This window comes from Pelodiscus sinensis, chromosome 3, assembly GCF_052426305.1.
Source record: "Pelodiscus sinensis isolate ZL-2025 chromosome 3, ASM5242630v1, whole genome shotgun sequence".
In the NCBI taxonomy this organism is placed as follows: domain Eukaryota; kingdom Metazoa; phylum Chordata; order Testudines; family Trionychidae; genus Pelodiscus; species Pelodiscus sinensis.
The window spans coordinates 109,709,613-109,724,926 of record NC_143054.1 but is presented as its reverse complement, the minus strand read 5'-3'; the positions used below and the strand labels follow the sequence as shown (position 1 = coordinate 109,724,926).

General features: G+C 42.4%; 1 protein-coding gene and 1 long non-coding RNA gene across 3 annotated transcripts in view; one reads left to right on the top strand and one right to left on the bottom strand.

Annotated features, from left to right (window-relative positions):
• Positions 1 to 1,134, bottom strand: part of AKAP12 (A-kinase anchoring protein 12) — a 123,126-nt gene extending 121,992 nt beyond the window's left edge. For both annotated transcript variants that reach the window (XM_075924435.2, XM_075924436.2), the window contains exon 1: positions 891 to 1,134. In XM_075924435.2, the coding sequence (XP_075780550.2) occupies positions 891 to 1,025 (135 nt within the window). In that variant the 5' untranslated portion in view covers positions 1,026 to 1,134. The remainder of the gene's footprint in view (positions 1 to 890) is intronic.
• On the top strand, positions 240 to 9,920 carry LOC112544474 (uncharacterized). Its single transcript, XR_012902724.2, has 3 exons — positions 240 to 577; positions 6,415 to 6,481; positions 9,035 to 9,920. It is a non-coding gene; the product is annotated as an uncharacterized LOC112544474 (long non-coding RNA).
• Positions 9,921 to 15,314: the final 5,394 nt, after the last annotated feature.

The following is a 15,314-nucleotide window of genomic DNA, read 5'->3' as shown; positions in this document are numbered from 1 at the left end:
CACCAACACATCTATTAGGAGACTTAAATTCTCATCTGTGTGGGTTCATCCATAGCTAATTAATACCTTTTCCTACGAGAATACATTCTGGTTATGGAAACTACCGTTTTGGACTACTATTGCCAACTCTGCTTTTCCTTTAACAATGGTACATGTTGCACACACGTATGACAAAGGCATGCGACTCCAGTGGAGTGTTTATTCAGCACAGACGCTGTCATAACGTGGAGGGAGGGGACGGAGAGGGCCGCTGTCGAGTTTGAGCAACTTGTTACCGCAGGAGATTCCGCGCCACTGGAAAAGCCCCAGATTTACTGGCTTTCCTTCGCACAGCCCAGGGGCAGGCACCTCCCACCTGCATGTCGCGGGAAGGCGGAGACTGCAGAGAGGAGCAGTGGCAGGAGCGCAGGGTACCACCGCGCGCTACTGCAGGAGCGCACCGCAGTCAGGCCAGAGCCCTGGGTGGGGTCTCCCCAGACAAGCACACGCAGACGCAGACGCAGGGGATGAGCCGGGCTGGACTGTGCCCCCCCCCCTCCGCGGAGCCAGCCACAGCGGCACGTAGCTCGCCCCGAAGGTGAGCGAGCCGCTCGCCGGGGCAGGGCAAGGGGGGACCCGCCCGAGCTGAGCAGCAGACGCGGCGCTGGGCTCAGGCTCAGCACCCGCAGGCGGCGCGGAGCAGCCGGGGGGAGAAGGGGGGGGGGGGGCTGCGGCCGCTGTTTGCGCAGCTCCCTCCGGGCCGGGCCAGAGCTGCGGGCAAAGCGCCGCGCCCTAAGCCCCCCAGGCGCGGGGAGGGCAGGTGCCCGCTGGCCACGAGGCAGGTGTTGAGGGAAGTTTGGCGGGGCGGGAGTAAGGGGGGGCGCCCCCCCCAGCACACAGCAGGCTGGTACCTTGGCGGGCTCCTCGGGCTGCTCCAGCGGCGCCGCCGCCGCCGCCGCCGCCTCCGGGCTGGCGGGCTCGGACTCCGCCGCTGCAGTGGCCGCGTCCTGCGGCTCCCGCTGCTCCGCCGAGCTGCCCGCGCCCATGCTGCCGCCTCCCCGCTTCTGTCCGCTCGGCCCGGGGGAGCCCGCCCAGCTGCGCTAACCCGGCGGGTCCGGCCGCTCCTGCTCAGGGTGAGCCCAGGCTGCGAATGAGGGAGCCAGCCCAGCTTCCTGCCAACTCCTTTAAAAAAATCACCTCCTCCCTGTCCCCCCGCCCGCCTCTCCCGCTGGCTCCATCACATGAGCAGAGCCCCGGACACGCCTTGCAGCATCCACTCTGCCTGATACGGAGGACAAGAAAGACCCAGGCGTGCCCAAGCCCTGCCCCCCACCGCCCAGGTTAGCCAGGGCTCCCGAGCCATGGCTTAGTGACTGGTTAAGTGTGTGTGTGTGTGTGGGGGGGGGATTTGAAAGATTCCCCCAGGGCATGGGGCTTCTGGGCCTGCCTTCCATCCCTGAGCCCAGAAGCAAAGAGGCTGACCTCGGCTCTCAGCTACACAAGCCCAGAGCTGCGCCATTCGCCATTCTTGCTGAGTAAGCCTCTCTCATTTTCCCCTCCAGCAACGGCAAGGTAAAGAAAACGTACCTGCCCTCTTGGGGGCATCCGTCCTAGGGTACTGAATTTGTGGAAGAAGATCATGAGGCACTGAGGCATGAAGAAATTGTAATCCTATCAGATGTTGCAATATACCCATCCATAATCAGGGCCCCATTGAGCCAGGTTATATGCAATCACATTTCAAGACTGATAGCTTCCAGCCCAGAGGCTTTACAATCCTGAACTAAGCCCATTAAATAGTTAAGCGACTACCACCGAAAATATAAGTACTGAAAGATACAGCATATAGTTGCACTGTTAGCTCAGCAGACACCACTGAAGATATGTTGGTAGGGGTGGCTTTCAGATGGGACTTCACGTAGACCCCAGAGATATTTTTTTTTTAAATCTCAGCAAAGTAGCTATTCAAGTCTGTAACTTTAAAAATGAAATGGTCCTGTAGCACCTTGTAGCCTAATCAAAATATGTAGAGTCATGACTAATTCCTCGGATGCAGTGGGTTTTACCCACAAGAACTCATGATTCTACATACAGTAGGTTAATCTCTAAGGGCATGTTTATACAGCAGCATTATTAGAATAACTATGTTATTCCAAAATAACATCGTGTGTGTCTATACTACAAGCTTTTATTTCAAACTCCTGGCAACCTCATTTCATGAGAAGTAAGGGAAGTCAAAACAAGAGTGTTCTTCTTTTGACTTTCTGCTGTGTGGACCACACCAAAAGCCAAATTAAGCTATTTCGACTTCAGCTATGCAATTGACGTAGCTGAACTTGCATAGCTTAATTTGATTTTTGCCCTGCTGGGTAAATGTATCCTTAGGTGCCAAGGGATCTTGTTCATATGGAACTATAAAAGATTCCCAGGTACTTTTCATAATATAGAAACTGTTACTTGAGATCTGTTGACTCAATTCCACTTAAGAGTATTTATACATTTTTCTGAAATGCTCGTTCATTTTCAACTTAAAACATACTTTTCCACAGACAGTGATGGAACATTGTACTTTTAGTACAGCATGGTTGCTGTGTTCCACCTCATTTCAGTGGCAAGTACTGTGGTGTGATCTCAGTGCAGTGTTCAGTACCTATTTTAGTAGCTCTTTGGGAAAGAGCACTATATACGTACATGTCAGTTGGTATATGTAGAGATGACCCTAGTGCAATAGGATCTTAGTTCATGACTGGGGCTTCTAGGAATTATTTATATTACTGTAAATAAGTACTAGGTGATTGGACGGCAAACTTCAAAGGAAACAAACCTTTCATCTGTATGAAAACTTTATTCATGATTTGAAATAAGCTGCAAACATTGGAGGGAGGAAAGAATGCCACATTCATAATATTTCAGTAAGACATAGGGTCATGATCTTTGCATCTAATTAGCAGTATACCATTACCACGGGAAAGTTGCATTTAACTTGAACCAAGCTCTTCACATTAGAAAAGTGGAGGGCAGGGGAAAGCTGTGGTAGTGGAACAGCAATGGAAACTAGTGACTTCAGTGCAGACTAATCAGTTTCTTATGTAAAGATGACCGTGCTGCAGTCATTATTCTAAAAGAGAGATGGATGTTTGGTCAGGAGTTCCAAACATCTGCTGATTTTAAAAATGTCAGAGTGACTTAATAGTTATTGGGACAGCAATTAATCCACTGTTTATACATCCTCATTTGGAAGTTTCGTTACATAACTTAAGCACTGACTATCAAATGGAGGAATTACAGTAGGTTAACCTCGGATTCTGTATGCTGATCTGCATAGGCAGTTCTTTATAGCCTCGTGGTGCCCCATTGAAGTCAGAGGGGCTCCTGTGTTTGCAGGGCTCTACCCATGTGGGTCAGCTTTTATGTAGAATAAAGCAGTATAAACAGAAAGGTAATCCACTTAAAAGGAAGCCCTGATTTGCTAATTTTTTATACTATGGTTTTAAGATTTTTTTTTTTCAATGAAATAAAGTGATTTTTTTACTGCTTGACTTTGCTGAGCTTCTGAATGGGGGGGTAGGGGGGGAAAGAGAAGTGTACTTAAGTAAAATTTCTCCAGATAGCTTGTTGACAAATTGCTGCTTCATTGAAAGCTAGTGAGAAATCCAACAAAGCAGCATAGAATCATGGAATACTAGGACTGGAAGGGACCTCGAGAGATCATCGAGTCCAGTCCCTTGCCCTCATGGCAGGACCAAATACTATCTAGACCATCCCTGATAGGCATTTATCTAACCTACTCTTAAATATCTTCAGAGATAGGGATTCTACAACCTCCCTGGGCAATTTATTCCAGTGTTTAACTACCCTGACAGTTAGGAACTTTTTCCTAATGTCCAACCTAAACCTCCCTTGCTGCAGTTTAAGCCCATTGCTTCTTGTTCTGTCCTCAGAGGCCAAGATGAACAAGTTTTCTCCCTCCTCCTTATGACACCCTTTTAGATAGCAGTTTTCAGGTATCACGTCCCCCCTCAATCGTCTCTTTTCCAAACTAAACAAACCCAATTCTTTCAGCCTTTCTTCATTGGTCATGTTCTCTAGACCTTTAATCTCATTCTCGTTGCTCTTTTCTGGACCCTCTCCAATTTCTCCACATCCTTCTTGAAATGCGGTGTGCCCAGAACTGGACACAGTATTCCAACTGAGGCCTAACCAGCGCAGAGTAGAGCAGAAGAATGACTTCTCGTGTCTTGCTCACAACACACCTGTTAATGCATCCCAGAATCATGCTTGCTTTTTTGCAACAGCATCATACTGCTGACTCATATTCAGCTTGTGGTCCGCTGTGACCCCTAGATCCCTTTTTGCCTAGAACTAGACAGTCGCTTCCCATTCTGTATGTGTGCAACTGATTGTTGCTTCCTAAGTGGAGCACTTTACATTTGTCTTTATTAAACTTCATCCTGTTTACCTCAGACCATTTCTCCAATTTGTCCAGATCGTTTTGAATTCTGACCCTATCCTCCAGAGCAGTCGCAACCCCTCCCAGCTTGATATCATCTGCAAACTTAATAAGTGTACTTTCTATGCCAATATCTAAATCGTTGATGAAGATATTGAACAGAGCCTATCCCAAAACAGACCCCTGTGGAACCCCACTTGTTATACCTTTCCAGCAGGATTGTGAACCATTAATAACTACTCTCTGAGTACGGTTATCCAGCCAGTTATGCACCCACCTTATAGTAGTCCCATCTAAGTTGTATTTGCCTAGTTATTGATAATATAATGCGAGACCATATCAAATGCCTTACTGAAGTCTAGGTATACCACATCCACCACTTCTCCCTTATCCACAAGTCTCGTTATCCTATCAAAGAAAGCTATCAGATTGGTTTTTTCATGATTTGTTCTTTACAAATCCATGCTGGCTGTTACCTATCACCTTGCCACCTTCCAAGTGTTTACAGATGATTTCCTTAATTACTTGCTCCATTATCTTCCCTGGCACAGAAGTTAAACTGACTGGTCTGTAGTTTCCTGGGTTGTTCTTATTTCCCTTTTTGTAAATGGGCACTATATTTGCCCTTTTCCAGTCTTCTGGAATCTCTCCTGTCTCCCATGATTTTGCAAAGATGATAGCTAGAGGCTCAGATGCATCCTAGAATACTCAAGGAGCTGATAGGAGGTATTTCATCAGGCCCTGGTGACTTGCAGGCATCTAACTTTTCTAGGTGATTTTTAACTTGTTTTTTTTTAATTTTCTCTTCTAAACCTACCCCCTTCCCACTAGCATCCCAAACCTTTAGACAACTTCAGGAAAAACAAAACTTTTCCCTTTGCAAAGAGGTTTTCTTGTATTAATTTATGCCAGGTTAAACTGCAGCAAACAAAACAAGGGGCATGGGATTTTCTGGCCTGCTGCTACACATACACACATAGCTTCCTTTCCCATGGCACAGCAGCTAGACCAGCATATTAAATACTTCAGCATGTTTTATTTCAGTACTTTAAAAAAAGTATCAATATCAAAGGGGAAACAATACTTATTAAAATATACCAGATGGAATCTGCCAAATACTGTGGTCTATAAATAGAGTTCATCAAATAGTGTAAGTATATTCTACATTTTAACAAGGTCCTTCCCCTAAAGAGTTTACAGCATAGTTCAAATAAATGATAGTCTAAATATTTTATTCAGTGTGTTTAGTGTAATAAATTTTCTTTTCAGCTAAACCCCAGTCAAAAAACAAGGTGTACATTTTAAAGCTATTTTTATGATTAATCTGGTCTGAGTTAACATGCTCATTAGTCAATATTTTCTTTAAGCCATTCAAAATATGCAAAATTTGAGCAACTGTCACTTTTTCTGCAACACTCAGTAGTTAATGATTAACATCTACATCAGTCTTCATTTGGGTTTAATAGAATAAAATTGTTTTACATCATTACAAAGTGATCAACATCCGTTTTCAAATTAAAAATCTTTTTACTTCATACCAATATTTATTTCCACATTTGTATATATGTTAGCAGGAGTCCATTGTGCTGAGCCACCAACTGAACCTTTTTTCTGACCAGCAGGGAATCAATATTGGATTGTTTATCATAGATAATAGCAGTGGTTCAAGGGAAAACAACACTGGTGGGGAAATGTGCCATGTAGGTGGACAAAATCTGCCACACCTCCTAAAGTGTACTTCTAATTTTTTTCTTAATTACTAGTACCACAGTGACTGTTACTAACACTGGATTGTCATTTCCCCAAGAACAAGATGTTTTTGGGGTAGAGGAGAGCAGGGCCCCTATGTTTTAAGTAATTTTCTGAGATAAATTAGCCCACCAGAAATGTGTGCCCTAGTTTTACAGGGGAAGGGCCTGAAGGGGGTGGGGGAAGACAAGGACATTTTATTAAGCTAATCTCAACTATGTTCATGTGTTCTGAAGGGGAAAAAAATCTCTTAAGCAGATCTGGATTCAACAGAACACAAGCGAGTTTTCTTTCATATGCAAGGTATGTCAAAATAATGATGCTTTACTGCATAATTAAATAATAGCACTTCGGCTACTGTTTTCTTACACAATCGCTATTACATGCCCTTCCATGTAAGGCTTTAGAATCTGTTTCATTTGACAAAGCAAGGATTTATTTTACTGTTTTAAAAACATTTTTATGCAAGTGTTTTTAACTTGTACATGCCAACAAAAAAATGGCAACAGGAACAGATATTAAGGGAAACTCAAATGTAATGTATTCTAATTGTTAAATGACTACTTTAAAAATGTCGTAAATATAATGAACAAAAAGGAGTCTGCTATCTTGACAATTTGATGAGGAAAAACAGCTAAAGACAGCTCTCTCATTTGAAGTCAGACAATTAAGTATTAAGTATGCAACACTTACGATAGTGCTTTTCTTAATACTCAATATCATTTTCAAAATATGAGTAACATTGGAATTAACATCTGTTAATTCTCCTTTATTTACCATTGATTAAAAAAATAGGCATAACTTGTAAATGAATCCTCATGGAGCTGGGTATTTTTAGATATACAGTAATAGCAATAATAACAACAATACTTTGTAAACTTACAGTGCTTTACTTTGAAGAGCTCAAAGTACTTTACAAATAACCTTACAACTACTCTGTGGGCTGTACAGCTACTATTTACATTTCTACTGGTGGTGAAACAGCCATAAAGAGGCTAATTCCCCTCAAAGTTACACAAGTCACACAAGGATTCAGTGACAGATCAGAGACCAGACCTTAGCAGTTATCAAGATTGCAACTTTGTATTACACAAATGCTAATAATTTTGAAAAAAAAAGTACATTTTTACTTCACCTGTGCTCCCTGCCTTCCTTTCTCTATCTGTCTATGTCTGTTGCTGCTTTTTCTGTGGTCTCCTCAGCCTTCCCTCCACTGAAGGGTCTAACACTTTGCTGCTGTTCTAGTACTCTTCACTGCACATTTGCTCCAGGCCTTGCCCTTCCTGCCTGGTTTACCCTGAGGGATGATGGGATCTGGGGACCCAGAGGCCTGGCTCCAAGGCTGCTGCTGCCAGCCTGATCCAGCTGTCTCAACTGTACTGGAACCCTCAACTCTTCAAGAGATGACATTCTTTTCACCAGTTTTAAAGGGGCCAACACCTGAAAAGTGTGTCCATACAAAACTCTTCACCAACCTTAACTCTGAATCTTTTGTGATGTGACCATCTTCTAGAAAAAGAAATAAGCACTTATTCTATTATGTAACTGTGGAAGTCGACCCTTCTTCTACTAGCTGTCCTGAAGCATCAGCACTGGGAGCCAGGTGGTCACGTCATGGTGTTGAAGTTGGATTTGAATTCATACCAGAGCATTTCAGAATTAAAATTAATACTCCTACATTCAAGAAAAAAAAGCCAGATAGGACTCAGTTTCCTTCTGAATTTACTCACAGGATAATTGCTGAGAGTTTCAGTTCCCAGAACTCAAAATTCCCAAGGCCTTGTCCTTCCAACTGACCTGGGCTCCTGTAATCCTGTGCCTAACACTTCCTACTCTGTGAAAGTGGAGGTGGGGTTCCCCGACAGTAAAAGGGGAACATATGCATAGTAATGAACATGGAACGAGTAATATACATTTTCAAGCCCTTTATCCTATCCTATCATCTTTCTGTATTTGAAATAATACACAGAATGGCAAGAGACCAACATATAACACAACATGAATTATATTGTTACAGCAGAGAGCCATTTTGTTCTAAATTCCTCTATCACATAGAATTACTTCTTCAGCTGCAGTTCCTCTAAGCTTGCTCTTAGTCCAAAAGTGAATTTAGAATTTTTGAAGAAAACCCAATTTTTAAATATTAAAGCAATAGCTGTCATTTTTAAGCTTCAATAATGGGAGAAAGGAGGAGGGGAAGGCTGCATTTAAAATTTCTGCTTTGAAGTCTGTGGTTCCGAATGAGACATGAATACCTTCATGAAAGTTTTGTTGTGAAGTAAAGTGTGCACTGCAGTATCTGCTTTATGAATAAAGGCACACATGCAACTGGATCCATAGAGCCAAAGCCTTGAACCCACACAACTTCACAGAAGATGATAGAGCTCTACATGGGTCTAGCTTTAGAGTTCTGATCGCAGAATTTGGATCTTAAAATGTCTTTTTGAGCCAACATCTTTTTCTTCATTGCTACTTTCCTATTCAGGGCCAGTGACTCAGTTTTCTTCCAAAGTTCATGATTGTATGCCTTGCTGTCACACAAAGTGCTCTTTTATTCCTATAACTATAGCCTAAGAACACTTTTGGCAATTTATTTGGAATGAAACTACAATCTCTCCTCCGCAATCAATTGTTTGTTTCCATGTTTTAATTTACTATAATCATTTTTTCTATTCAAACTAACCTTCCTGATTTTAGGTGGGTACACTCTTCAGTCATCCTAATAGTGATGTCAGGAGCCAGAATCACTTCTCATGGTAGCAAGGCAGCTTACTGCAGGTTTAGTTACAGCAGCTTTTGTTGTTGAAACAGTTGGGGCTCATGCAATCTTTTACCATCACCTTCTTGTCTTTCAAGACTGCAGGTCAAGGAAACTGTGGTGGGAGTTGGAGGACCCCCATGGTTAATATGGAGAAGGATGTCACTTCTCTGTCGGACAGGGCATGCTGGTAGAATCAGGTGTACTGCAGAAGCTTAAATGAAACATGCTGACAGGACAGGAGACTGCTTCCAATGACAAATCAGCAAGGAGAAAGTGGAAGACAGCTAGATGTTTCAGCACACATCCAACTCTGGGACTCACAACTCACCTCATAACATGAATCAGAATAAACTACACAGGAGCATCAGGAAGTATGTTCATGTCTCTGAATGCTTGAATCCTTGTAACATATGGAAAAGCCCTGGTGTGGCCCCAGAGTTCCTGCACTTCTAGGCAGATAGTGTTTGCCTCAGAGGGTTGCTATAACCCCCCCCACAGCCTCCTGCCATTTACTAGAGGCAAGAGTCACTGCTTACTAGGCCATCCCCATCATTGGCCAATCAAATAAATTCAGGGTGAGCCCCACTTTAGTCCCAAAGGTGCAGGGAGGCTTGGGAGAACCCAGGCCCACCCCCTGCTGCATGTTCCAGCCCAGGGACCCTTATGGCAGCAGCAGGTTAGTAATTCCTCCACCACCAGAGCTGCAGCTTTTCCCTGGGCCACTTCTCCACCCAACTCCTCCCCAGACCTTTCTCCTGGTATCTGACCACACACTTCCCTAGTAAACCCCTTCACTCCCAATCCTTGGCCTATCCTGCAGGGAGGCTTTTTAAACTAGCCCCAGTAGGTTCTTAATGGGCTACAGGTGCTGATTAGCCTGCTGATTGCAGCAAATTCTTAACTTGGCCCCAGATGCCTGGGTGACTTAATTGCATTGCAACAGCCTCTGCCCTGCTCACTCAAGGAACAGAATTATTCACCCAGTAGTCAGTAAATCTGTTAGGCTATGTCTACACTGTCAGCTTCTTGCGCAAGAACTCTTTTGCGGAAGAGTTCTTGTGCAAAAAGTCTTCCACGAGAGAGCGTCTACACTCGCATGTGCTTTTGCGCAAGAGCATCCATGGCAGTGTAGACGCTCTCTTGCGCAAGAAAGCTCGGATGGCCATTTTAACCATAGGGGCTTCTTGCGCAAGAAATTCATGTTGCCTGTTTACACTGGCCTCTTCTGAAAGAGCTCTTGCACAAGTGGGCTTCTTCCTGAGAGGAAGCTTCAGAGTTCTTGCTCAAGAAGCCCTGATTTTCTACAGAATGTCAGTTTACTTGCGTAAGAACGCGCGGACAGTGTAGACAGGTGGCATGTTTTTGCGCAAGAGCGGCCTTTTTCGCGCAAGAACGCGCCAGCGTAGACACAGCCTTAGACTTTGGTAGCCAACTGATCCAGGTCTGTCACGCATAATTAATAGCAAAGAATCCAGAGCCTTTGACACAAGAGATGGAGAACTCTGCTTTGTTTAACTGTCAGGCACTAAGATATTCCAACTAGATACTGCAGAACATAGCACATATTAATAGTGTGGACTGGGCTTGAGTTCTTTAATGCACAGGTTTGAAATAAAATTCAGAAATAAATGACACTTATTGTACTAAAGCATCAGAGGGGTAGCCTAGTTAGTCTGTAACTGAAAAAACTTAAAACACAACAAATAGACTTGTAGCACCTTAAAGACTAATAAAACATGTAGATGGTATCATGAGCTTTTGTGGGCACAACCCACTTCTTCATATGTAAGGTTCATATGAGTACATGAGTGAGGGCAGAACTGAGCCCTTAATTATTAACAAAAAATATACAGACTGCCTTTTCCTGTGATTTAATCACTGTTTTCTAAGCTACTTTTTACTTGCTCCTCTTGCCAGGAAATCCCATTCTTTGGGTTCTCTCTTAAATTGTGCCTGGTGCTAACACCCCACAATTCTAATCTGGAAATGCTGGTCATCAAAATTGTGCAGGTGTAAATTATTCTTGCAGGTGCAAAGTAATGGAAACAGACTTTGTTCTTCAAATTTGGGATCATAGAAGCTAGAGAGGGAAGAAAGACCCGTTGGAATGTTCTTAGACTTAGTTAATCAACATCCAGTTAATGCAGCACTTATGTACACACCAACAGCTGTAACATCACTGGCAGAACTTATTTCCCTGCCTGCTTCTGTTGGTCACCCTCTGTCCCCAAATGCCACTGGAAGTGGAAGAGCAGGCAGACACTATTCCCCACCCACTGCCACTTTCTATCCCAACTGTCCCAGAGCTCTCCATCCTGATTGCCACAGCAGCCCATCACTTATGACAGCAAGGTCTCCCTCAGGCCATTGAGAGTTCCCCTAGCCACTGAAGTCAGCAAAGCTCCCATTCATTTTAGTGATGCAGGCTCAAGCCTGTTTTAGATGCAATAACCTGCTACACTAAATGCTGAGACATTCCCCAGACTTAGGCAAACCAAAAGTGAAAGAATTGCATTCACATTGCCTGGACTATTGGAAATCTGGCATTTCTTAACTTGTAATTTTTTACTTTGAAATCTAACGATTTTTAACAGATTTGTATGCATTTTAACTTGTATTGCATATTTAGTTTTCCCCTTGTTTCTGTTGGTGAAGATCTCTCTCCATGGATGATGATGTGGATGGCTCACGTAACAAGCCAGAACATAACAGGTTCTTTAGTCATTTAAGTAATTCTTAGTCAGACATGTCCAAGTTGCAGAAACAGACTATTGTATGGTAGAATCTCTTAGTATGGATCAGATTTGGCTCACATTGGAGTCAATGTGAATTTTCCATAAAATCAGGTAGCACCACATGATGCTCAAATCCTGACATGTCTTTGACCTACTTTCTCCAAAGATTGTCTGTTACCACATTTCAATTGGGACAATTTATCCTAAATGTCATGGACACTTTTCTATCTGCCTATCCCTAACAAAACAGGAAGTACCATCCCCTACTTTAAACTGAAAAATAATTCAAGGTTTACATACAAGTTAGTTAGTGCTACTCATATTTAAAATATCTTAAATTGATCTGATTGTCTTGTCAAAAGTGGACGTATTATATTTTCCACAAAAGGCCTTGGATCTTTGCATTGTGTTCCAACACCTTGAATAACCCTAATCATCTCAGACCTGGGGTATCTGTGATTATACATATGGCATAGCAGATTTTAAGTGGGGTAGTCTTGCTTTAGGTGCCAACAGAAATAAACTATACACAACTGAATTACTTAAACTTTTAAGTGAGGAAGTAGATGCTCAGTTTTGCAAACAATGAAATTTGAATGATATACAAAATCTGGAGGAGAAGTGTATAATAAAATGGTCAAACATAATATTGTATCATCTGAGAAAGGAAGAATTATCAAATATTGTAATGTGGAAGACCAGAGAAATAAATACAATCCACGTTGTAGTCTATTCAAATTTACCATGTGTCAGAAGACTCACATAGAAGGATTTGAATACAGCTCTTCCACACAACTAAAAACAAATGTTTAGAGTTAGTGTAAATATAAATTATACAATTGAACAACGATGTTGAAAAGCAGAATTTAAATATGTAAATGGAAGAAATTGAAGAAAAAACAAAAGATCTAATTGTAACCAACACTCTCCAAGACCATGTAAGGCATGATTGAAAAGGAATAAAATTGGAGAACAAGGTGAGAAAATAATCTCTTTGTTAGACTCAATGAACTATCAGACAATTTTCAGCTTGAAATACTCAAGAAATCTATTACTGAATAAGTTATTCTGACTATAAGTGTGCAATTTAGAGAAACATTAGTAATGCAAGCTGAATTTCAGGCTTGAGTGGAAGTTTGCTTTGAACAAATGTGCCATATCTAGTAAACACTTCGACAGTATGCCAGTTTTCAGATGACATTATCTGGCATCCTGGAACTACACTTAGAAAGGCTCAGTGGTCCTGGACTGAATCTGTAGACTAATTTCATATTGACACTGAGGGAAAGAGATGAGCCACTTAGCACGTGTTCCGGGAGAACAGCGAATCCAGTTGGTAATAGCTCCCTATTGTGTTGTTTAACTGACCCCATGTAAGCGATTCAGTAGGTTCTCTGTGGGATTCAGGGTCAATGGTAAAGGAAGGCATGCAGCAGGGAAATGAGATACAGATGCTCTTCAGAAAGTCATCACTCCGCCAAGCCCACAGAACTTTAGCAGGTAAGTTAATACTGTAAGCGTCTGCAAGTGTGGAATCCCACTGGGGTTCCAAGGCTTGTGTCTGTGGCTACTAAAAGCCTCTGGTAATGCAGACTCCTTGGAGCTAGTCCTGGGGGCTGAGAGAGTTGGAGAGCTCTGCACTCAGTGCAGAAGCAGTTGGTAATTTTTGAATTTCAGAGCCCAGACTTTCCAACTTTCCTTCAGTTCATGATATGGTGGATATTGAGAATCAGACTAGCTGAATTTCCTGTACCTGAAATGAATATTCTGGGAAGTGGATACAAGCTGTAGGGCAACTGGTTGAGAACAACAAAGCATTTTTCAGAGTGAGGAAAAGACAGGGAGTGAGTTTAAAAAAATATGAGGAAATAGTCTACATTACTGTATGCCAGACTAGCGCAAAGCACATTTCCTCCAAAATGACTGGTAGAGCATTAAAAGGCATCCAGTTATACCATGTACTTATCAGCCTTGGATCTCTGATCAAAATGTTTTTCTTCAGAAGTAAAAAGGGTTGCTTCATTATAATTTTTAAAGAGTAGAGGCAACCGCCAGACATTTAAAATTATTATTATTGACTCAAGTCTGGAATTCAGTGTAACAGTTAAGTAAATTAAAAATTGGTTTCCAGGGCCAATGTAATGTATGTGTGTGCATTGTGCTGTGTGTGTCATTCTTTCACTCTACTCTGCACTGGTTAGGCCTCAATCAGGGTCCAGTTCTGGGCACTAGGGTTTACAGATGGGGTCAACAAAAATACTGGACACACTTGACATTACATCACAATCTACATTACATCTTATTTAGAAAATACCCGATATTTACTTTCTCTATTTGTTTCCCCGAACAGAAAGCGCAAATACTAGACTGTCCGATTCAAAACCGTACATCGTCCGATTCAAAACCGTAATTGGCAGCACATTTTAAGAAAGATGTCAAGAAATTGGAGAAGGTCCAGAAAAGAGCAACAAGAATGATCAAAGGTCTAGAGAACATGACCTATGAGGCAAGGCTGAAGGAATTGGTATTGTTCAGTTTGGAAAAGATAAGGGAGGTTTAGGTTGGACATTCGGAAAAGTTTCCTAACGGTCAAGGTGTTTTTTCCTAATGTACAACCTAAACCTTATTAAACTGTGGAATAAATTGCCTAGGGAGGTTGTGGAATCTCCATCACTGGAGATATTTAAGAGCAGGTTAGACAGGACATCTGTCAGGGATGATCTAGATCAAGGCTACTTAACTTTGGAAGCCCCGGAGGCCACAATGATACAGCACATGCCAAGAACTGCAACTTAAGTGTGGTTGCATATACATGCAAATAGCTTCTTTGACACTGATGGGCATGAATACAAAGCACTTCCCACAATGCCCTGGCACCTCCTCCTTGGTTGCTAGAAAGGCCAACACCCTGTACCCGTCTCTTCCAGCCAGCCTGTCTGCTTGCATCTTTCAGTGTTCACCCTGCCTCACCGTTGTGGAGCGTGTTCCCAGTGGAGGCCATATTCAAAGAATCCTACCCATGGGCTGCATATTGAGCCTTGTGTAAACCCAAACTACACTGCAAGATTCAAACAAATGGGCCATGGACCGCATGTGGCCTATGGGCTGTGGGTTGAGTAGCCAGGATCTAGATGGTTCTTGGTCCTGCCGTGAGGACAGGGGACTGGACTTGATGATCTCTTGATCTCTTCCAGTTCTGGTATTGTATTATTTCTGTCTATGTGCATATGTGTAGATGTTTTAGGAGTGAAGCAGAAGAGAGGCTATATGTACATTTCTACAGCCCAAAATTTTGCCCAAGGCTGCATTTTATTAATTATAAAACTCCTACTTTTTATTGGTTCCTAAACTGGTTGTTAGAGAAACTATTTTAACAAGTAATAAACCCCACTGAACTAGTCACATTACTAACTACTACAACCAGTCTTTAAGTGTTTGCAGGAGCAGGAATGTTGGTTATAGACTCTTTAGACTAGGGCAATATCCATTCATTGTTAAAGCAACCCACAGAACTAGGCTCAGTATAAATGCTAATTCACAACAATAATAATATGCTGTTCAACATTGCAATTTTTCATATGTAAAAGGGAAGTTTATTTTTTAAATGTTCGTAAAATGTAAAAAATGTACATTAAGAGCA